General features: G+C 34.4%; 1 protein-coding gene and 1 long non-coding RNA gene across 3 annotated transcripts in view; one reads left to right on the top strand and one right to left on the bottom strand.

Moving 5' to 3' along the window:
* LOC129578965 (uncharacterized) overlaps positions 1-12,254 on the top strand; it is a 36,112-nt gene extending 23,858 nt beyond the window's left edge. The window contains exons 1-5 of one of the 2 annotated variants that reach the window (XR_008689171.1): positions 7,460-7,718; positions 8,433-9,241; positions 10,306-11,145; positions 11,242-11,584; positions 11,876-12,254. This is a non-coding gene — a long non-coding RNA (uncharacterized LOC129578965). Of the gene's footprint in view, positions 1-7,220; positions 7,413-7,459; positions 7,719-8,432; positions 9,242-10,305; positions 11,146-11,241; positions 11,585-11,875 lie in introns of those variants that run through there. The other variant, XR_008689172.1, reaches the window with a different exon arrangement.
* Positions 1-24,297, bottom strand: part of LOC129578961 (uncharacterized) — a 44,033-nt gene extending 19,736 nt beyond the window's left edge. Inside the window, exons 1-4 of the mRNA XM_055468376.1 lie at positions 23,710-24,297; positions 23,392-23,635; positions 12,721-12,814; positions 12,419-12,590 (exon numbers count right to left, since the gene is read on the bottom strand). Coding sequence (XP_055324351.1) covers positions 12,419-12,590; positions 12,721-12,814; positions 23,392-23,635; positions 23,710-23,919 — 720 coding nt within the window. The 5' untranslated portion in view covers positions 23,920-24,297. The remainder of the gene's footprint in view (positions 1-12,418; positions 12,591-12,720; positions 12,815-23,391; positions 23,636-23,709) is intronic.
* Between the last annotated feature and the right edge of the window lie 442 nt (positions 24,298-24,739).

Below are 24,739 nucleotides of genomic sequence, written 5' to 3'. Positions count from 1 at the left end.
AGCGCCATCTGCACATATTTGACTATTCAAAGTGAACTAGCTGTCATCAGTATCGATGAGTCATCGACGCTCAATTTTGGGTCGTAAACAGTACATTGAAAATTGCAAATGTGCCGTTTATGACCCAAAATTGAGCATCGATGACTCATCGATACTGATGACAGCTAGTTCACTTTGAATAGTCAAATATGTGCAGATGGCGCTGTAAAATCGTTCACCACTGACAAACGTCAAATTAGTATGGAAAGAAGTCAATGTTGCAGCCTCCCGGTTTAACGCTCCAGTTAGTCTATCTTTTCTCAAACGCGTTGTTAGATTATTTTGAACCGTTGACAATCGGCTTTCATTAGACATTTTCATGTTTGGTCATTCGCTTATTCATAAATTGGGTTATTCTTTTGCCTAGTCGAGAACCAGTATTTATGTAAAATCAAACTGTATCCCATTATGTATAATAATCAAAAGATCAGGTTTTTCATGACTCTTGGAGACATTTTCCTGCAAATCTAATTATTCAGCCAGTAAAATAAAAAATAAATGAATAAATAAAAAGCTGTGAATGCGAATCTTCTGCAGTTGAAATTGATTTAAATTTCCATGTGTTGGTTATGTGAGCAAATTCAAACTACGCATCGCCTTGAAACAGCTCGCTAAAATTCAGCAAATGATCTGAAATCTAGGCTAATTGTGCTTAGTGATTATAACTTTCATGATATCAAAGGGATACCAGATGAAAATGATGTGAGTTATAAATGTAACGTTTTCACTCATTTTTAACTGTCAACACAGGTGAAATTATAGTACAACCGGGCTTAATTTGGGTCTCTTTCCGGGGTCTTTCCATGTAAAAGAAACAAAGAGTAAGCAAATATTCAACTTTTCTTTCTTGTGTTTTCTTTTTATTCCGTTGCTTTTCTGTTCAGAAACACACAATTTCATTTTTTCAACAAGTCAAAGAACCATTTATGGTTTTATAAAGTTTGAATTAAATAGTGGAGCAGCCATGCGTATTTACTTGGTAATAGCAATCAATCTGCGTCTTCACTACTGCTTGGAAACATCAAAAGCACAATGGTATAAATTTTTAGCAGAATTTGCAAGTCATTCTTTCAAAAGTTGCTTATCTGCAGTTTCGTTTCACTCACGCCTACACATACCTCATTCGGATGATTTGAAAATACGAGAGCAGATACACAAAATTGAACCAGACCAGAAAACCGAGATTTGACAACAGAAACATAAGTTACAGGCAACAAAAACCGATGTACTGGGCTATACGATCACATGCGCATGTATGAGTGGTCTAACTGTAGGCGTGCGTTCGTGCTGTCTCTAACTGTTCTCTGCCTCTGTGCAACAGACGGAAAACACTATACACAGCGAAGTCTTGTTATCTGTATACATGTGTATGGTTCTGTATCCATAGTTTTCTGTTATTCAGTTCCTGTCATTTTAAATGCGTTCATACATATACAATCCATTTGGCTGTTTTAAACTTTTAAACAACACAAAATCTTGTCGAAAATTTTGTGTTTGTTTCTGTGTCCTTTCAAATACCAGAACATTTGCAAATTTAACTGACGAGATTTTTTAGCACATCAATCGTATCAGCACAGAGTATCGACAAGCATTTAAGAGGTAAGACGTTATAACTATGAGTCAAGGAATAAAATAAGCGTGATTCAAGCACAAAACCGGTAGTCAAGATTTTGTTTCGGTACTCAAAAATTGTATTTTCGGTAGTTCAAATGAATATAATCAAGGCAAAAACAACCTAGAAAACAACTGCGATTTTTACACATCGGATCCGCAAAGATAGAAAGAGAAAGAGAAAGAAGAAAAAACAATCACCATAAATGCAAACAGTTTTAATATTTTGAGGAACAAGTCAGAATTGAAAAATAAGTAAGGTAATCTTTTCTACACTCCCAAAAATATGATTCTAAATGAAAATTAAAAACATGTAATCTAGTAGTTTATGCATTTCAATATGTATTTTTCAGAATGTGTCGCGAAAATAAATATTCTTTTGTTGGGAATAATAAAATTCCCGAAAAATTGTTCAAGGAAGAGACGACCCATGAATAACGCTAGATTTCACGATTTTCGGCGTTCAAAAATCGAAAAAAAAATGATTTTCAAACTGATGGATCAAAAAATCTGGGGTCACACTGACTCACACAGAAAAAGATTCGTTTGTGTTTTGTTTTTGGAATTAAATTTTTTTTAGAATCATTTCTTGAATTAGATTTAATACCAATTGCTTGCAATTTTGAGAAAATGAAAGAATTGAGACAGTGCATTGTTTTGTGTGCTATGACAGTCGTTTGAGGTATTGATACATTGATTTTTTTTTTCTGAAAATTCTTGTTCTTGTTCAATAGTTGTGCAATAAAATTATATGCACATCAATTTGTGATTGATTTTCAGAAGATTTGCGTCCATTTTATTTGACCTATTTTTTTAATCAATCGGTCTCCGATTGTTCAAACAAATCTCATTGTTTATGCATTCTACCGGGCTTGAGATTTGCGATTCGAAAACGATCAATCCAATTGATTGAATGTCAAACAACTTACGACCGGCATCATAAGCCTATAAAAATGCGCATATAATATGATGAAATTCCCTCTTTTTTGTGAATCATAAGTTATGATTCATAACGACTAATTAATTTGTATCGTGGTTTTTGTGTTGCAAAGATGGGCCGAAATCAAGGAAAAATCGCACGAGATGGCTTGACCAATGGTATCGAGGTCCGAGCCATGAAAATACGGCTACATCAAGCGTTATTAGCGAGGCAATCATATCGACCTGCCAGTTGAATTCCTCACGATGATTCGGCAGCATCAGTCTAATTTGGCTGGGTCGTAGCGAAATGCGTTTAACTACCTATGCCAGGGATACGAAACCAATGTAGAGAACAACGCACGATCGTGGTACATGACGCAGATGAGGGGCTTTTTGCGTATGCGATGCTCTATGAGTTCAATCACGGCCACGGTTGAGAAATCGAAAACCAGCAAATATCGGCCTTTTCGACGAAACTGACGTGAAGAACATAACAAAGTTTCTCATTAGGGGGTCAAAAAAATCAATTTTATCTAGTGTAAAATCATGAAATCATTCTTCAAAATTCAATGATGGATCAAATAAATCGATCCTATCTAGTGTGAAATGTTCCCTTCGGAGCAACAGTGAGGAGCAGAAAAACAAGGTCCTCACTTTTGAAAACAAAGTCGAAAAATTTCGATGGGTTCAAAATTTTTTGTGGGGTGACCCCCCAGCAGGGGTCAAAATAAAGGAGACCAGACTATTTCAGAATCTATGGCTGAAATAGCTGAAATAGCTAACCAGTGGCAAGCCTGAAAATGTTTTGGACGTTTCGATTCACGAACCAAACGAAATCGATTCAAAGTTTGCCGACCGTGCTATCTGGAAGGGTGTGACGGTTATATATTGCCAAACAAAATCATGACCACATTAAGTAGCCGAGAACTGTAGAAAGCACGCAAATAGCAACAGAATATCAACAACAATCAGACACGCAGATACGTATTGCAGCAAATCCGACTCGACTAGCTAAAACACGTTTGGTGACAAAACTTGTCAAATGCTATGAATGTCATTCAGATGAAGTTGGTAACTTGGAGTGATATGCCTGGCACATAGATCAGAATGTGTTATGATTGTATCTATGGTCAAACGTAATCCCACATTTAACCTTGAACATATACCTGAATTCGGACATATGTTTAATAATTGTTACTCGGAATGAATTTATCGTCAAAATCCAGCGAAAAAATAGCATTTTACCAGGACCAGAACGTTAAAAAAACGAGAAACGATGCAATTTGCAAACATTTGGCCGGAGGTGTATATGAAAAAGATATCACATTACCACCGCGGGTATAAAGCAGCAACCATAATAACAAGCAATTTCATCGTAAACAACTCCCATAATCTTATGAATATATTAGTAATTTTATTACAGTGTATTGATTTTGCCCGAAAATAATCCTGAAACGTTTGTTTTCTATTATTTCTTCTTAAAAAGTAGCTTGAACAAAGCTTTAATGCAAAAGTTTCAATTTCCAATTATTCAGACCTTTTTTCACCATTTTCGCTTTAGAGGTAGAGAAATAGTTCTGTGAATCAACTTGAAATTTATGTAGATTAGTTCTCCCTTTAGAAAAAAAGAGCCTCAGCAATAAATGTTCGGAAAAATTCATTCGAAATAGTATATAGGAAATACGTCAATTTGTGGGCATTCTTAACAGAGAAAAATCTATAAAATTGTATGAAAATAATTGAGAAATTCCTTGTATACTCTTTTCTCTGCCGTAAAAATAATTTCCATCCAGAAATACAACCATTTAAAATTTAAATGCGTTTCAAGCAAAATCACTCAGAAACAAGAAAGTTCACATTCTTGCTCTACGCCACGCGTAGAGTATTTTAGAACCCACGAAAGAACTCATTTTGGGTCTAGTTTGTCATTGCATATCAAACTATAATTGAGCCGTTACATGAAATGTACTACATCACAATGTATGGATGGATTAGATAGATAGCATACAGAGTAGAATAAAGTTCAGGTCTAGGAAGCTAAGTTTCTGTATTAAATTTAATGCTACCACAATAACCAATACATCATAATGTATGGAAATGAAAATGTTCAAGTATCGTATTGGTAATAACGTTTTAATCTAAATTTGTAGTTAGTCACAGATAATAATTAAACATAAAAACAGAATCTGTTTTGGAATTGAAAAATCCAAAGTTTTAGACCCCCATGGAGAAAAGAAAAACGAAGTTGTACCTTTCACATTTAATGTACATTTCACAATGTACGTTTCATGTAACTGTAAAAAAACCGAAAATACGTCTAATTTGATTTTTGTTCGAAGAATTGTCGATTTGAGACCAAAATAATGAGAACGTGAGGGTTCCGTTGTTCGGGGGGGGCGCCCCCCCCCCCATTATTGTTGAAAAATAATAGCAGTTTTTAATGAAAACTCCGAAAAATGCATTTTTGAGGTATCCCTATACAAATTAATCATTTTTGGAGGTTTTTCTCAAGGCAAGTACCACAAGGTTAAATCAAAAATGGCTCATCTTCGTACTTAAATTATTTTTTTTAGTTTTTTCTGAATACAAAAATATTAGGAATTACAGATTTTGATTATATTTTATGTCGATTATATTCTAAGTTATCGTGTTAACAAACACCAACACGGTGGCACACGAACGGAAAAGTGTCTTAAAAACGTATTTTCATGAGGTTTTATGGCGATCTAAACTAATTGTGTTGAGAAAATTTCGGAACCAATTCCTATACTTTCCCTTGAGACTATGTATACGGAACAGTAAAATTCCAATTTTCTCTGAACGATAAATGGAACTTGAATGAAATTCTTCTGAAACAGAGAGATGGCGGTATCCTTTCTCCATCATATGAATGTGTCGTGTCGTGTAGCATGAGGAAAAGATTAAATTTGAAAGCTTTCGCATAGTTATTCAATTAATGACTCATAATACCGACGCTTTTCGTGCACATTCGGAGACGAAACCTCAGCAGTTTTCTTTCTAGACACAGTGATACAATATGATTGTTTAGAAGAAGAATTCGTTTTTTTTTCGCGTGAGTTAATTGCTCATTTTTGTGAATTTATTTGGTTTGAAAAACCCAGCACAAAATTTGTCTTTGTACCATAATCAAAAGGCTAACTTAAACATTACTATCCCGACGGTATCTTATTATCTTGGACACCTTAAATATTAAATTTTTGCACGCCAATATATATATTTATATATAACTGAATGTTTGTCTGACTGTGCGTCTGTTGCGAGAATTTGATCACTTTTTACCGTTACATGAAATCCACATTGCAACATTGTACAATAGGGTGTTTTCGGTATTAAATAAACTATGCATTATTTTAAGAAATTTTTAGAGCTGCCCATTTTCAAGAAAATTTAAGTAAAACACTGCCCATTTTTGAGTTTTGAGCTGTCCATTTGGGATTTAGAACTGCCCAAATGGGCAAGAGCTGCCCATTAAAATAATGCATGGAATAAACAGAAAATGGTAGTTTTAGTTTGATAGAGCAGAGAATTTGGAATCGATTTCATATATTTTTTTTCGGAATCAGTCCAAGATGCCACTTCCCACAAACAAAACAAATGTTCGTCGAATTTTGAGTTTATATCACTATTCGCTGAAACTAATCTGATATTTTCCACTTTTTTCGATTCAATCTCACTGCCAGAGATGAAATCTCAATGCAAACATTTATTTTCACGTAATTTCCATTGGAAAAAGTGGCCAAATAGTCGAAAATTCACAAAAATTTTAATGCTTCTTTGACCGGTTCTTCAATCATAGAAAAAACACCGACAAACTCATTTTTTTCCCAAAAATTCATTCAATGGGTTTGAAATAGACGATAAATTATCTAAATCCACTAAAATATCCAATCGAACAAAACCAGGAAGGCCAAATTGCAGCAAAACCAAAACATAAACAAAAACGAGCTGTCATCATGAAATCTGGGCTTCTTTGATATTTTGAAGGGCTACCAATGCACTTGTGCGAATGAATCACAGTCAATTCGCACACAGTGATTCGCGCAGATGTATTTTGGTCTTGTCAAACATCAAACTAAGCCCGAATTTCATTATAACGAATGATATTCACACTTCCCGGAGCAAAAAGAACTGTCTAATTTGAATTGTCTAATGTTTTCGGAACGCTACCCAGCATCTGCCAAATTCAAACATTTGAAATGACAACCATTCCAACTACTATGTGCCGAACGAACCGTATAAACAAACTTCTAACAAGAACTTCGTTTTGTGTATAATGTGAAACACGTGGAGGAGCGTGATTTTGGCACAAACTTCTCTTTCATCGCATACAACGCAACACAACACAACAGACTCATTTGTTATTGTTATGTTTGTTGCATTTGTTTATTTGATTCCGTTATCCGAGCATGTATTGAGTTTCTATATCGACACCAGTGACAGATACGTGAATTTTATCACGAAATAAAATTTGGCGCATTGACACATTGAAACTGGTTGAGTAAAGTTGTTGCAACCACATAGTGAATTGGTTTATTGTTTATCAGAAAGTGCGTAAATAATTTATTAACTGTTTTGTACTGTATACATCGCTTTTAACCAATTAAATTAATTTTTTGTTTGTTTAATAGTTATTCATCATGGCCCGTGGAGCCTGTGGAGCTCGCGGAAATGGAAGCGATGAGAGGTTTACAACAGTGAAACTGGGACTACGAAGAATCATTCAAGGACCGTATCGGCTGATTTTGTCAACAGTGATTGGGGAAATGAGCATCATGGCAACGCTAATCTCACTCCTAGCATCGCTCTATTTTCTATATCTGGTAAGTTTTTTTTACATTTTGACCATATTGTACGACCATCTTGAACCGATTCGATTCATTCAAATTGAACAAAAAAAACCATTGTTCTTGTTCGGTTAATACGGCAGTCAATGAATTCAACAACGACTTTTTCAACAGCAATGGTGATGAAATCATCAAAATGTGCTTCCAAGGTGTGCTCCGGCAAAACTACACCAATGATCGTATGTTTATGGTCCCAGGTTTCCGGCAAATGGTTATCAAAATTCGCAGCGAATGGTTTCCATGGCCAACGAACAGATTTTTCGGCAATACATTCAAATACCTGTACGAGCAATATGCCACAAACGTCAAGACCAACTATAGAAGTAAAGTAATAAGTAACTTATTACTTATTACTTATTACTTTCATTTAATCACTGTAATAAGATGGACTCATTACTTATTACGAATCTTATTACTTGTAATAAGATGAGTAATAAGTAATAAGTCTATATTATTACTGTAATAAGATAGACTTATTACTTATTACAGTAATAAGATTGTAATTGTAATAAGATTGTAATAAGTATCTTATTACTTTTGGTGTAAAAAAAATGGCAAAAATAGTTTCATGTAAAAAACATGTCAATTTTTTCGACTGACAAAAATTGACATGTTTTTTGTATGAAACTTTTCTTCAAAAAATTCATACAAAAATCATGTCAAAGTTTGTAAGACACATTTTTTTTCAACATTTTTTCGACTGACAAAAATTGACATGTTTTTTACATGAAACTTTTTTTGCACCAAAAGTAATAAGATACTTATTACAATCTTATTACAATAACAATCTTATTACTGTAATAAGATGATCTTATTACTTATTACAATCTTATTACAATCATCTTATTACAATCTTATTACTGTAATAAGATAGACTTATTACTTATTACTCATCTTATTACAAGTAATAAGATGCGTAATAAGTAATAGATCATCTTATTACAGTAATAAGTAGGTAATAAAGTAATTAGAATTACATTTTTTTACTTCTATAAGACCAACCTCAAAACGCATTGCGAACAGCGTTTGAGAAAGTTCTTCAAAATGCGTTGCTACGAATTGAACCACATGTGTCTGTGTGGAGATCTCGAGTTGGACGAATTATTCGATGGTGACGACATCAAAAATGCCATCAGCTACACATACAACCGGAGAGATTCAACGCGTAGCAATGCAAATGCCATACGGAAATTGGAAATACTGTTGGCGGAGCTATATTGGATTGGAGCACCTTACAGACCAGATGATCCACACCCATTCAACATCAAAGAATTCTTTGAACTCAATTGGTTCCAAGCATTGCGCATGTTCGTTAACATACAGCGCGACATTCATTACTTTCACCTCTCGTTTGCCAATCTACGCCAAAGTTGGAATCTGTTCCGAAAATATCCGCTCTATGTGCAAGAGCCAGAATTTCTAGAGCCGCCTGAAATCACCACAGTCATTCCGATACGAATGCATTGTACAATATTTGATGTGGCGTCAAGGCAATGAAGCGAGAAGATGGTTTTCGACCGGTTGAATTTAAAAGAATAGGAAGCTGGCGTTTGTTTTTCAACATGGACGAAATCAACAAGTTAGTCAAGAATAAGAAGGAATTCGGCGATTCGATAATATCAGATGGTGTGTCAGCGTCGGTGTTATTCAGATTGCCGAAACAGAGCAAAACCGTTGTTGATGAAGATGAGGCCGAAACCAAACGCAAATATTTCGCAAACGAATTCGTGTATGCATTGGGAATTGATCCAGGCATGCGAAGCTTTATTGCGTCGGTCCGCCTCGATCTAAAGACCGGCGAAGAGGTAGGGTCAGGTGGGGTAATTCGCGCCACTTTTTTTTACAATTTTATATTTCCATGGAAATTTAAAAAAAAAATCAGGAATGTTTGGTATCATTTTGTAGCTTGTCTTTTTACCTAACTTTTATAGAAGAATTTTTTTTGGTTTGATCCCCTTTGGGGTTCCATATAGCCCTTGGGGCGAAATCAAAAAATGGTGGGGTAATTCGTGCCGGTGAGGTAATTCGCGCCGGCCGCATTTTCAGTGTTTTAAATGTGTTTATCATAAAAAAGTGTTAGTATTAGATTATTACATCCTTCGCTGATGATGTGTCAAAATTTCATGGGATTTGGACCGCTTGAAGCGAAGTTATTACGCTTAAAGTGACACTACCTTTTTTTATTGGTCAACAGGCGAATTTGGCCCAAAATTCGAAAAAATGACTTTGCGCCGATTTTCGTTTATCTAAGAAGTAGTCCACGCATTTTCAAACCCGTGGTACCGTTGGAAAGGTAATTGATGGTGCTACAAAAATACTTAGTCAACCACCCCTTCCGACCCCATTGAGGTCTCCAAAAACACGCTAATTGCCCCTTGCGTTTGTGGCGCGAATTGCCTCACAGCATGTTTTGCTGTTTAAAGCTCGATTCAGCCACAAAAATTGAAAATATTAAAAACAAATTTATATCCATAAGAAAGAGCTGGTGATAAGCTACAAAGTACATCAACCCGTTTTAAAAAAATATTAAACTTTAATGGTCAAAGCTGAAATTCTGTGAGCTCGAAAAATGAACTCAGTACTAGCACAAAACACATTTATGCCTGTAAATTGTCTGTACTCGAATGAAAAATGTCGAGTATACCAACCAAATATGGAGTTTTTAATGCTTTTTCGAATGATACTATAACTATTTGTATATGTATTGCCTGTGTCGAGAAAAGGCCGATGGCGCGAATTACCCTACGGAGCGAATTGCCTCACCTGACCCTAAGTATTTACAAAACGAAAAAAGGAAGAAGAAGAAGAAGAAGAAGAAGAAGAAGAAGAAGAAGAAGTATAATTCACTTTTGTTGCATTTTATTTTCAGACCAACGAGAAGATTTCGTTCAAACAATACCACCAGAAATCGAAGCAAGATGCGCGCAATATAAAAGCCGAACGAATGACACGAGTCTTCACGTATGACGAACAAGCGGACCTCAAGCGTATCGCCGCAGAGATTGGCAAGACACCATCGCCACGGAACATCTCTTGGTGCCAGTACATCGAACATCGCCTGCGAATGTCCCAAGATGGTATCGCGGCATACAGTCAGAAAAACTATGCACGCTTACGTTTGGACAAACACATTGAATGGCGTCGTGCAATTGATCATCGCCGGTAAGCTGGTACATTTTAAGACAGCTATCATCAACAGCCGAAATTTCACCAAATTGCCCGATCCGGATCAAAAAGTACGTGCGGTGTCCAGACGTACGCAAGCTGATTGCAGCCTTCAAAAGACGTGGCAATTGTGTCGTTCGGTTGGTGGATGAATACATGACATCGCAACATTGTGCCCGATGTTTCAAACGGTTCCCGATATGGACGAAGAGCAAACGATACAAGAAGTGCAACGATTGCCAATCAGATGAACGTGTTGGACTTCCGAGAACCATCTATACGAACGTGAGCAAACGAGTGTTACAAATGCAACGGAAAATCATGCGTACATGGAAGGAAATGCGCGACCAAGGATATGCTATTGCAGCCATTCTAACCCAACGAAATTCAGGACGTTTGGTGTCAAAGAAGCAACGCTTCTTCAAATCCTGGCAACCAAATGCTGCTGAAAACGCTGGAACAGAAGACGCTGCACAATCACGCAAGTTGCTCAAATCACTTTGGCATCGGGACATATCAGCAGCCAAACTGATCGTGTACAAAGGTTCATTATCTATTAATATTTCATTTGAAAATTGGATTCGATTTGGTTTTCGCTTAAATTAATTGTTATTTATGTGCTTGTTTTCTATTTACTTAGGTCTTTGCACGCTACTTGGTATTCCGATACATCCAGCACTGCTGCGACGACCAGATGACGACGGCCTTCCACTCAATCCATAATTCAAAATCCAGCGTTTAGCATTAAAGTTTTTTTAATAAATATTTTCTAAAAGTTTATTAGAGTTCTCAAGCCTTGCACTTAGTGGGCTATTTTAAGGTATATAAGTTGTCTAACTTTATTTACCGGAGTACATGGCTGGTTTTATAGACGTTATTTGATGATCAGAATGGGTTATGTTCATTTTCCGGTTTCACAATGTCAAATTGACATCACGCCACCGCATTCTTTGGATATGACTTGTTCAATGCATCATATCACGGTAAGTAGAATTTGTTCAACGCTTCGGAGTGAGAGTTTTTTTTTTTTTTATTTAACACCGCCAAGCTCTGGCTGAATATAATGTGGGTTTTGATTGAGGTTTGGCAGGAAAAGAGTGCAAGACTGTTACATATTTAAAATAATAAACAATTTGTGGCAATAGGTTTCGAACATTTGAATGGAAAAGCAGTCTTTTTGCTTCAGGAGGTGTGAATATCCGTTGTGTGAACACCACTAATTGATACAGAATTCTGTTCTCTTTAATTTAAAATCTACCATTTTTCTTTTTCAGGTTATGAAAAACACCCTATTGTACAATGTAAAAGGTAGTTATAAATGGGCAAAGCGAATTAGAATAAATATTGATGATGACACGTACACACTGTTAATTATTTGATTTGATCATATTCTCTGGACAGTAATTCTAAATTCTATTGGTTTTTTTTTTCAAATATAAAACAAACGCAAATTGCACATTGCAATGATGCGCAAAATAATAATTGACAATGGAGCACCGAAAATACAGATACCAAAAATTCAAATTAAATTTGTCAGTTTTCTCATCACCAGAAAACGCGAAATATGTATTAGTGACGGTTTGAACATACTGTTTCTAATAATAATTGAAAAAATTGATATCTGTCAATCGATTTTATGATAAGAGAAGACAGCGGCTGTCTGACAGCCGAACAAATGAACAATCATTTGTAGAGAGGCGAATTTTTGTTGGCGCTAGGTCATCCAAAGTAAACTTTTATTTGAATCGAGTTTATTGGTTCGAGTTGAAACTTTCAATAAGCAAATAAATTTCTTTTAATTTTGTTGTACTACTTACAGCAGATATTGCCTGTGGTGATTCTCTTGATTGGTTTGCTAACATCGTGTCCTCTACTGGTACAATATAGGTTTCAGCTTGATGATTTCCAGTGGCCGAAAATGATTCATTCGTTGTATAATATTGCTGTTGAGTGCCGGATGCATATTCATTTACGTATACTGGATATGCCCTATAATAATTATAATTTTGAATAGCAAATTTTAAATTAGATTGATACTTCCATTTATCCATTGAAAAGCGGGAATACTTTTCAAATTACCAATTAAACTAAATTAAAATAGAAAAAAATATTGAATTACATTTGAGACTGTCCTTGCGCAGAAGTTGCATACAAGCCGGAATCGACATATTCCACATATGTCCCGTGACCAGTAACATTCTCTTGTTGCGAAACTGAAATTTAAATCAACGAGATTTGTGTAAACTCTTGGTCCATGTTTTAAAATAAAAACTTGAAATATTTCACAGATGCAATACATAACGTTGAACAATTTATACAAGTATTAAATATTGTAGTTATAATAGACTATCTGTTGTACATCCTTATTTGCAACATTTCCTGTAAATCGTATTTCTTGATAAACATACATACCACAATAAGAGGACATATGGTTTTGTCGCCGATACATTTTTCTATTCTACTTTGCACGCTGACTGTTTTCTAATGATCAACAATTTTAAATCTAATCTGATTTATATGCTCAATGAAGTTGATTTAGTCCAAAACTTTTTATTGTCTCTTCGCTTCTCACAAAACTTATTTGGGCAATGACTTTAAAATTGTCGATTTTATATATTTTTTGCTTATTATTTCATTGTTATTTAATGAACTCAAATTATGTTCGATCACTGTGTTAAAATTACTTTTAAATACAAAAGTGAATGAAGTAAGAGCAGAAATGAAAAACAAAAAGAACGTATATATTAAATAACGTTGAGTAAAAGCACAGTTACTAATGGATACAATGCACGCACAATATGTGTAACCTAGAGGAGCAGACGAAAACTGATCTCCTTGTGAAAAAAATCAAATCACCAGAGTAACAGAACCGGAGAAAATCTGTGATGCGAAGAGTTGAAAATAGGAGTAGTTGACGGGTAGTGAAAGTGAAAAAAGATGATATTCCTCTTTGCTAATTTGGTATGTATTATATTAAATCGTTTTGTAGTTGTGTTGTGCAGATTTTGTAAGCCGGATTCACCTAGCAACACAGGTCACGCGATGATGTTATATCATCAACTGATTTCAACTTTCGGCGATGCCTTAGCAATATGGCTTTTTCTGTTGCCATTCTATATTTCTTCAACAAATTAATAGGTCTCTCAGATGTTCGGTATACATACGCATTATGGTGGCGTGCATCGTTGCTTATTATTGGTATTATTATAGAATGTTGTTAATGGTAAAAATAATAATAGTCGCTATTTAAGGGAAAAAACGCCTGTGTCTACCATACATTGTAAGTGTGTAAAAGAGAAAAACAAAAAAAAAACAGTGAGACGGAAATATTGGAAAAGGAAAGCCAGGTAGGTGTGGGAAATACAAAACGAATATTTATTTTTATATTATTGAGTGATGCTTCGACATAGTAGCGAGAGCCAAAATAATGTGGAAACGAAGTAAAGAGAGCCTCTCATTTTTATGAAAATTTGAATTATTTCAAAGATTTTGTAAATACATTTCATCTAATCAACTATCAAAATCACGAAAAATATGCCCAGAAATGTTTGGTACATTTAATATTGTTACCGTGTGACAGGTGAAAGTGATCCACCTACTCAACAAAGTTCACAACTTATCATTTGTCATTCGACGTATTACAATATTTGGATAGATTACAATATCGAACCAGGGACCGAGATGCTGTGCGCGTCACATTATATATGTACTACGGAGCACAGGTTGGAAAGAAATACAGTATAGTCGCGTCTTTTTTGCGTTTCCGCTTTTGTGTAGCTCAATGATGAATAAAAAAGGGGGTGGTGTTAATATTTGGCAACACCCCGCTCTTAAAGAATAGCGAATCAAATTCTCTCTGCATGGCAATAAACATAATTCCGCACAAATTTACTTTGTGAACAATGATTTCTACAGATCAGTACAGTCTACGTATTACTTGCTACCATTGTCGAAAACCTGGTTTTTAATTCAATTGGTTTTTGTCCGGAAAAGTATGCAATTTTGTGTGTTACCAAAAAATTATTAAAATTCGTATGAACCGAAAACTTTTGAAAATTTCCCATCATATTAGATGAAGTGATTAGCATTTCTATTTAACTTATTGTGTGTACAGTGTACCTATCAAATTGCAGTGCAAATGCAGAACAATTTGCATCAATGAGAAATCTCTATCTCCTCTTGAGAATAAATCACTTCTTATTCTGATACAGAATATAAAAATACAAAATTATTCTAATTTCCCGAAAAAGTTTAATCTATAGCGGTAGATCTAAATTGTGTAAATGATAACTGGTGTTAGTTGCCGAAGAGGTTCGCAAATCAGAAAAAGAAATAATATATTCGCTAATAATTTTCAATAAACTCATAGTGAAATTTGGTTTATTTTAAAACAGATTTATTCATAGGTTAATAAAAATGATAACGGCCCAATTATCTTGTGAATTATTGTTGATACGATAAAAAAAATCACCACTTTATTACTATTGGATTTTGGACTATTTGGCCTTCCATGAAATTATGAGTCCGAGCGTTTATACAAAGCTCTGTCAGCGGTTAATATTCTTAAACCAAAATTGTGAAAAATCTATTTCTCACTGTACAATACCACTGTGTGCACCTGCGAATGTAAACAAAATATTTGATACCAATATAAACTAATCAGAACACAACGCAATCTTTTTCATCTACTTTCTTACTGTTTGTTGTGTTTATCAACCGAATAAGTAGATAAATAATTCGTTTGATGTTTACATCGACGTTTCTATAAGTATTACAAACAATATTTCCCCTTTGTAATAATCAAAATCGTTTATTTGTTGATTTCTATCTAATTTTTCATCTAGTTTTTGTTACCTTTTATTTGATGATGATACAAAAATTGGAGAAATAAAATTTACCCTAATGTTCGATATTGTATTTGCAATGGTATACTCATGTTGAATAGGACAAAGATTTACAAAATACAATCTGAATACTAGGAGAATGAAAACTTTACGAGAAATTCCAATAACTTCTAATTAGAGCGGATTAATTTGTAAACAAACCAGTAGGGGTGCTGGTAAAATATATGTAAGGTATTTAGCTTTGTGTAGTTTTGCGAGGGTATTTTTTTCCACGTGTGCAGACACATTTCCCATTACCCTTGATCTGTATCTTTGATTATGTATCAAACATATAACCGTATACAATGTTTCACCTTTGATTCTTAATGAGGACGCATCAATCGAAATCAAACGTGTCAGCTCCCATACCCTTGATATATTATTTTTCATTTCATTTATTCAATAGCGTATTATGTCCGACGATATTTAAGGTGCTTTTTCATAACCAATAAACTACAGAAGTGTAGATAGATACAAATTAATTTAATACGCATTGTTGTCACGGGCTTCGCGCACCGACAGACGTCATCATTAAAAGTGATACTGCTAGGGTGATTATATGATAGGTTTTGTGCCAGCAAAACAGAACAATTTCGTGAAGATTTAACATGCATACCAACGAGTTTTTAGTTAATACGACAAAGCATATCGAAAAAATATGTTGAGAGTCGGGAGTAATTTTATACGCAGTAAAATGTGTAGTGATATTAAGCATGAATGCATATATAAATATATATATGTATATATATAAATTTATCTTTTTATTTATATATTTAAATAGGGATACATCCTTCATACTCCATCCATTCGGGATTTCGGGATATTTATTATACTAAGAACTTTGATAAAAATGATTTTTATTCATTAAATTCAGATAATCAATACATGATAGGGTACATTAAGTCTTACACAAAAGTTAAAACAAATTTAAAACGTTGCAAACAGGTGCACGTATTTTAAGTCAGTGAATAAATTTGGCGATATTTCAACACTGCACTTTTTTCACAATTTTTTTCCAAGATCCAAAAAGATGACACCTGTATGCAAGTGAATCAACTAGTGCACAATTTTGTCGATATTTATTTATTTATTTATTTTATTAAACACCGCCAAGCTCTGGCTGAATATAATGTGGGTTTTGTTAGAGGTTTGGCCGAAAAAGAGTGCAAGACTGTTACAATTTTTATAAATAATGAACAATAGTAGCAGTAACTTTCGATAACTTTCAGTTCTCGCCTCGTTAAAAACCTGGCTCTTTTCGTAAATTATGAGGTAATCACAATAGTAGGAACATGAAAACGAAAGCAGTCATACAACCAAGATGGAAATGCTTATAGTATTCTATAGTAAACGGTCCAGGATAACCTTTGGTAAACGTTTGCAAAGGGACAAAGACTATGCGAAACGTTAACTGTTACGCGTTAAATTTAAGACTTTGAGACTGCAAATTTGTGTGTAAATATCCACAAGGAAAGTCATATAATGTCACAATTATCGATTTTGTGAAGATCTATGGAAATTTAAATTTTTTTTATCGTTTTGGCACTATATGACCTACTTTGTGAACGATCTCTCTAAAGAGAAGACAATCATGAGTATATTCAGAAAAGTGCTCGTAGTGGCCATAGGCGTGGAACCAAGACGACGTGGCTCTATCTAATGCAACTGCTCCGACTTTTGTTTGTTAATCAAAATGGTCACCTAATTGTAGAATCATCAAGAGGTGAAATGGGCGACAAACATTTCGAAATACTCATTATTAAGCTTCCCACTACCGCTTCCACTCCCTAAACGCGAATTTCCCGATTTTTGCCATGATCCCCAACCGATTTATTGGGATAAGTTTTGAAATGAATTTTACTCAATTTTCAGTTAATTTTCCTCTATATTTCTAATTTTCCCGCTTTACAGACCAGAAACGAGACGGGTGCTACACACGGTTATAACCCCGAAATGATGGTATGCAAAATACGAAGTGAAAAATTTGAAATCTTTGAACTTGAACTAAGTTTTTCGGTTACAAAACTTTTGGAACTTCCAGATTTTGATTATTTCGATTATTTTTTGAGTTATCGTGTTAACTCACACCAAGGACGACAACGACGAAGAGACACGAACGGAGAAACGTATTTTCTAAGCGTTTCATGAGTTTTCATGAAGATCCAAACTAATTTTGCAAAAAAAAAAATTCTGAAACTAATTTCTATACCTTGCCGTAGAACCATATGTACGGAAAAGTAATATTTCATGATATTTCGTGATCACCCTAAGAGCTTTCATCCCGTCAGGAAAGAACGGGATATTTTCAAAAATCCCAGTTTTCACTTGCTTCCCGTCCCAACTTTCTATACTTTTCGGTCAATTTTGGAAATGTTTGTAGAATATTTATATCCTTAATTCAAATCATTGAATATTATTTTTGTTCGTTAATAAAATAATGAAATAAAAATATGAAATATAAGATCAGCTGTATTCTTCGGCTATATTTCATCGGTTTATATAGTCCGTTTAATACATTCGGCAAAATTATATGACAAAAAATAAAGCGTGTAAAATATTCACATATATTCAATTTTATCACACACTTTTCATATTTATAACTGAATTTTTTCAATTGATTCATTATTAACGTAAGAATAAATAAAGGTGTCAAACGGACGAACTGTCCGTCTTTTTTGCCCGTCCGTCCGTTCAGGTCAAGAAAAAAAAATTTCTGAGGGTCCTGAATGGACGGACGGACGGACGGACAACAAAATTTCTGAGGGTCCTGAACGGAGGACGGACAAGAAAATTTTTTGGGGGCTCTGAACGGACGGACGGACGGACAAGGTGCTTGTCCGTTGACACCTTTAAGAATAAACATGCCAAATCGATTTGAGCGCGAAGAAAATTAAATAAAATGTTGCCGTCATTCTGTAGTGGCGCTTTACAATTATTCACCATCTATAGCTGTGCACTTAATAGAAGAATACTGTTAATATGTTAATGCTAATATCGATATTGATATGATTAAAATATTAACATCTCGTGTAATAGTATTATTCTTTATTCTTTATTAATTTATTGGTAGAGATAAATACATTTAACAGCCTTTCCGGTCACTTACAAAATGTACCATTTTCGGCAAATGTCTCAAGCAAAGATGATCTTGGAATGTTCTAAAACATTGCAGAAGACACCGGTCTTGTATCTCTCACCAGGAACGCAGAAATGATTCACATGTAAATGAGCGGTTTCGGCTAATTCCATTTTTATTCTCAACGACACAATTGTTAAGCGCCGCTACAGAATGACGGCAAAATTTTGTTTGACTTTGTTCGCGCTCAAATCCACTTCGGCGTGTTTATTCTTGCATTGATGCCGAAACGATGAAAACAAATTAGGAAATAAATATATATATGAGTTGGAGCGAAAATGTAATACAGAAAAGTTGCGAGGAAAAATGTCAAATGAAAAGAGATAGCTATATAGTTCACTATAGTTTACTATACAGTTATCTATATAGCTATCCCTTTTCCGCTCATTCATCATCGACATTTTTCCGCGCAACTTTTCTGTATTACATTTTCGCTGCAAACTACTCATATATACAATAAATTAGAAATAATAAAATACAATCGAAATTAAATCCGTAAATATTTTACATGTTTTGTTGTTTGCCATATGATTTCGCAATAGATTTTAAATTAAAATTCCTTCGTGTGGTAAACCACAGAAAATTCAAGTTCAGACATGCCAACTATGTGGCAATTTGTGAAGAACTGGATGTTATAGACGTGCGATTCATTGACAATTTACCCTTTGCCTTAGCAATGATACAATTTTATTCCATACTTAACGGCATTATTCAGAAACATACCCCCCTTTACGGGGGGAAATCAAAGTACCCCTTCTGGTTTGACTTTGATTTAAGAAGAAAATTAAAAAAGAAAAATAAGGCTCGACTTAAGTGGAAAAGAACCGCTGTGGACAGTGATTACCAGTTTTTCCCTGATCTTAGAAGGGAGAACAAACTGAAAATTGGACAGTAATTACATAAATAACCTCCAAACTAATATCAAATCAAACATAAAACTGTTCTGGGCATTGACTAAGAGAAAGAAACAAGCAAGTAGCTATCCATAATCATTTAAGTATAATAATGTCATAGTCTCAAGACCGGGAGAAATTTATGAACTGTTTGCCACTTATCTCAAGTCAACTTACAACAACCGTTCATCAGACCGTTCAATCACCAATACCGTTCATTCAAATACCGATCAATCATCCCACATCACACCTGTTGATGTTGAAACAATTATCGATAAAGTTGACTTAAAAAAGAACGGTGGACGAAGATGGCATTCCCAATTATTTCTTGAGACAGACTTGTAAGCAAATTTCAATACCACTTTCAATGATCTTCAACCGATCGCTCCGGTCAGGCATCTATCCTATTTAAAACGTCATTCGTGACACCAATTTTGAAGAAACGTGATGAGTCATTGCTATCGAACTATGGACCAATTTGTATGTCTATGCAATTTAGCTATTTTCTCCGAAAAAATCGTTAACTTACACCTGATATCAATGGTGGAAGACCAAATCACACCTTGGCAACATGGGTTTATGAGAAATAAGTCAACCAATACCAATCTGATTGAGTACGTAAGCTATGTATCAAATGCTCTGGATGAAAAATGTGAAGTGCATACTGCATATACCGATTTTTCAAAAGCATTCGATGCTGTTGATCACGAAATTCTTTTGTCTAAACTGGTAAACTTTGGTATTGATACAAAACTCATAGGCTGGTTCAGATCATATCTTACTAATAGGCGTATGTATGTCACCTTCAATGGCGATGAATCAGCGACATTTGAACCAAATCCGGGTGTTCCGCAGGGCTAAGTTCTGGGACCAATATTATTTAAAAATTTTATCAATGACCTTAGCCATATCCTAAAATGCGAGTTTCTCCCCTTCGCTGACGATCTAAAAATTTATATCAGAGTAAAATCTCAAGAAGATGCTGACAGACTTCAAAACGACATTGATAGACTGCATGAGTGGAGTGTAGTCAACAATCTCAAAAATGTCACATGGTGATCTTTTCAAACAAAACCGTTCCATCACAACCGCTATATAATATGCACGCTACTCCACTCACTCACTCAGTGCAGTTCTGTCAAAGACCTGGGAGTCATCTTTGATGACAAACTCAAATTCGATGAACATATAAATTCAATCATAAAAAGCATGTTGGGATTCATAATGAGAGCAACAGCCGATTTCCAGGACCTGACATGCCTAAAGTATTTATACAATTCTTTGGTGAGATCTAGATTGGAATACAACACCACGGTGTGGAATCCCTATCAGATCAATCACAAAGAAAAAATTGAAAGAGTTCAAAGGAAATACACTAGAATGCTCTTCTTTAAACTCAGACAAAATCCTCAATCATATACCGATCGCATCAAATGCTTAAATATGTTAGGACTGGAAATGAGAAGGGAATACTTTGATGCATGCTTACTGCATGAATTCGTACACAACCGGAACTATTGCTCACATTCTAGACCGTACTTCAGAATAAGCCGACGGTTGAACAGATCGAACAAACTTTTCAATCCTCAACCTACAAATAATTCACAGAAATCCTGTGACTAGAACGCAACTACTATACGAAAGAAAATTCAAAGCAACTAATATTCTTGATGCAAACTATGAATTGTTTAAAAATAAAATACTGAGCTACTTCAATGAAAATTGAAATATTAGTAATATTGATGCAAATAGCAATATAATTAGGCAATGTTTTAACTGCATCAGTTGCGATAATTAACTTGCAATCGAATTTAAACATATTATCAATTCTTTTTTCTACTTACAAATTTATTAATCTTAAATTAAATAATTATAGTTATTTTCTTTTTATTAGCAATTTATTTCCAAAAAGTAATAAGAAAATGTAAAATTGAAATTCAGCAAAATTGTGATTAGAACACATAGGTGAAGAATGTTATAGGGATTTTACCTGTTTTCAACACCATTCGATCAATAAAAATAAATTAAAAGAAAAATATTTCATAATATTTCGTCACCATTATGCAGCATTGCGAAATCATATGACAAACAACAGAACGTGTAGAATATTTACGGATTTAATTTGGATTGTATTTTATTTTATTTCCTATTTATTTGTTATATTTCTTTTTTTTTTCATTGTTTCAAGTGAATTTATCATATCGGATTTGAAAATCGTGGACTTTAGAGAAAAAAAATACTTTTGAAGCCACTTGTTGAACATAGCGTTATTATGCAACGCCATCTAAATGGTTAGTTAAAAATGTACTGGACAAAAGGTGTAACATCGGAGTAATTTAACTTAAGTCAAATACATATACTTGTATTACACAAAGTATTGAACTTAACTTATTTCACACCGAAGTTACGCCGAATCTCCAGTGCATTTATGACTATGAATTGGTTTCTTTTGGGTTTAAATATTAGCAATGCTCGAGACATTTTTCTGGGATGCCACCACAGCGGCTTAATTTGGAGAAGTTTAGGAGTTTTAAATTTTTGTTTGGGCCCACCTCTGTAGTCTCAATTAGAAGCTGCCAAGCCAGCAGGGCCACATATTTTGTCGGCAATGTTTGGCAATACGAACGCGAGGTGATTGCGTCTACAGTGTCAGACACAGTCCAGTTTTTAATATAACACTTGAAGCGCTGTACGCTCTAAGTGACGTACGGCGCATATGTGTTCGGAGGCAATTTCTCAAACATGCAGTTTCAGTATTTAGTATTACTATTTTTTATGCAATTATTTTTTAATTTTCGATTAAAGCTTCGGCTTCACGGACATCGCCTGTTGTTGTTGTTGTAATAGAAAATTCCGACTCAAAAAAAAACTATGAATATGATTTTTTCTCACTAAATGTACTAAAATTTCATTGGTTAGAATCCTAAAAAATACTATGGGTGAGATTGAGAGTAGTGTATATCTTTTGTCGACTAATATTTCGATAAAGTATAAAATGCTTCACTGGTGGTTTTTGGCGATTTCAATTTTAATGACAAAAAATATCGAATTGGTTGGTGTGCAGTGTCAAAAATTGCTGGACATACTCTATTATTTACAATACAAAGTCTGTGAAACATACACCACTCTCAATCTCACCGGTAGATATATAATATTTTGACAATCGAAAAAAATGTCAAATTTTAGAAATAAATCAACTTCATGATGTTTGCATTTTTAAAATCTTGAAGTTATTCTTCTATGTAATATATTAATTAATACATTATGTATATCATTTGAAAGCAACATACTATTAGCATCCAAAACAGGCTTAATGTGAATAATAATAATAATATGTGAAGTGATTCGGTTTTTATCCTCATTGGAATAAAGTAATTTCTAGGTGTTGTCATATGGCAACGCTAGGAAGATTGGTGTTATAAGCGAACTGTCAAGACAAACGGAAGTTTGTGTATTAGGTTTGTATTGGGAGTGTGTTAATTGTATGGTGAGCGAAGTGAACCGAAAACTGTGATCATTTATATTATTTAAATAAATGTTTCTTGATTATTCATAATTTCTTTTTTGACTTTTTTTCCCCTAGTTATGCCCTTGCGCTGTCCCAAATATTTTGGCAATCACAATCAATCGTCGAGAAATCACTGGGAAATCAATATTATTATTCAACATGATTGTTTATTTAGTGACCAAATATATGACAGATTTAAATATTCATCATTGTACACTCGCAAAACAGCCACCCCAAGCAGAAATCCGTTTTACGTTTCGCGAAGAAATTGTTGCTCACTTTTCACGCGCTATTTGCCTTTTTTGCTTCGTACTTTGTACGCCAACGGTCAAAATTCATCGATCCTTTCAAATAAAAAAGAATGACTTACCATTGACTGTTATAAATTGCGGTTTTGATTCTGAAATTTCAGTTGCTTCCTGAGTTTGTACAAAGGCGACTTGAGCGGTAATTTGTTGCGAATTGGAACTATTTGGCGACGAAGCAACCGAATTGGTGGGCAGAATAGTAGAGACAGTAATTGGTGCTTCATCCGGTTCTGTCTGATCTATTGGCACGACATCAATGATCGAAACACCCTCTGAAGTGGTTCCAGTTTGCAAGATGTATTTCTTCTGTGAATAGGAAAAGCAAAAGTGATTATACTTGATTTAAAACGAAATAGATTTAACTGTAATATTGAACTTACTTGTGTGTGTGCCTGCATGATATGAATGGGTGCGTTATTACTTTCAGATGTTGATACTCGATTGCCATCAGCTATGGTAACAATTTCACCATTCGCAGCTGGGGTGGCAATCGTTGTTGTTGAAAGATTTGGTTGTGTATTGGCCGAGCTTATCTGATTACTTGGTGTAATTGTAACGAAATTTCGTTGAAGCGCCAGTTGAGTTGCCATATCGCCCAGAATTTCTTTGTGCCGAATGGGAACGCGTTTGATAAGTTTTTTCTTCGTTTTTGTCTCCGTTTTTCTATTTTTTGTTAGACCACGTTGATAAATTATACGGTTCTCGAACTACTGATTTATTTGATATACCGAGGATGAATATTTGCTCAAATTTGAGATATTTTTTTCACCAGTTTTGCATTCTATACAGGAAAATAAAAAACACTCTTAAAACAAGTAATGAATTATTTTGCTTTTTCAGTATGAAAACTCAGATCGCCTAAATAATGGAATGATATCAAGAGTGGAAATTCTAATAAAGATTGGAGCGTTGCTATGCTTGTTTGGTTAAGTTAGAAGATCCACACTTGAAATTGTTGCTATGGTATTGAATTTAGACTAGCTACGGTTGCTATACACCCGAATTCTATTTCTTAACACATATCCGTTTCATGGAACAACGAAACATATTTTTGTAGTGCTATAAATCGTAAATATTTACCACTAATAACCAATATGTATGTGAAAAATAACCACTATGTTTTCAAATTTTTCAAATTTTATATATTACGCGTTCAAAGTTGATTCTTTCAAATTTCTAATCACACAACTAAAAATATCAGCTAAACGTTAAGAACTTCATCATTCGAATGAAATGTAGCTGTTGAGTATAACTAATATACACCTTCAATGTTGCGCACTGCACTTAATAGTAACAGTCAGTTCATTACTGTATCTATAGTTCGGAGTAAACTACGTACGAAAAATCATGTACAACCAAAAGGTAAAAAAGGAATTTTAATTATATGCACCCATGATATAAACGCATATG

This window comes from Sitodiplosis mosellana, unplaced genomic scaffold, assembly GCF_009176505.1.
Source record: "Sitodiplosis mosellana isolate CC-2019 unplaced genomic scaffold, AAFC_SMos_1.0 Smas_scaffold_6226, whole genome shotgun sequence".
Lineage (NCBI taxonomy): Eukaryota > Metazoa > Arthropoda > Insecta > Diptera > Cecidomyiidae > Sitodiplosis > Sitodiplosis mosellana.
The sequence above is the reverse complement of the archived record's forward strand: the minus strand, read 5'-3'. Positions and strand labels throughout refer to the sequence as shown.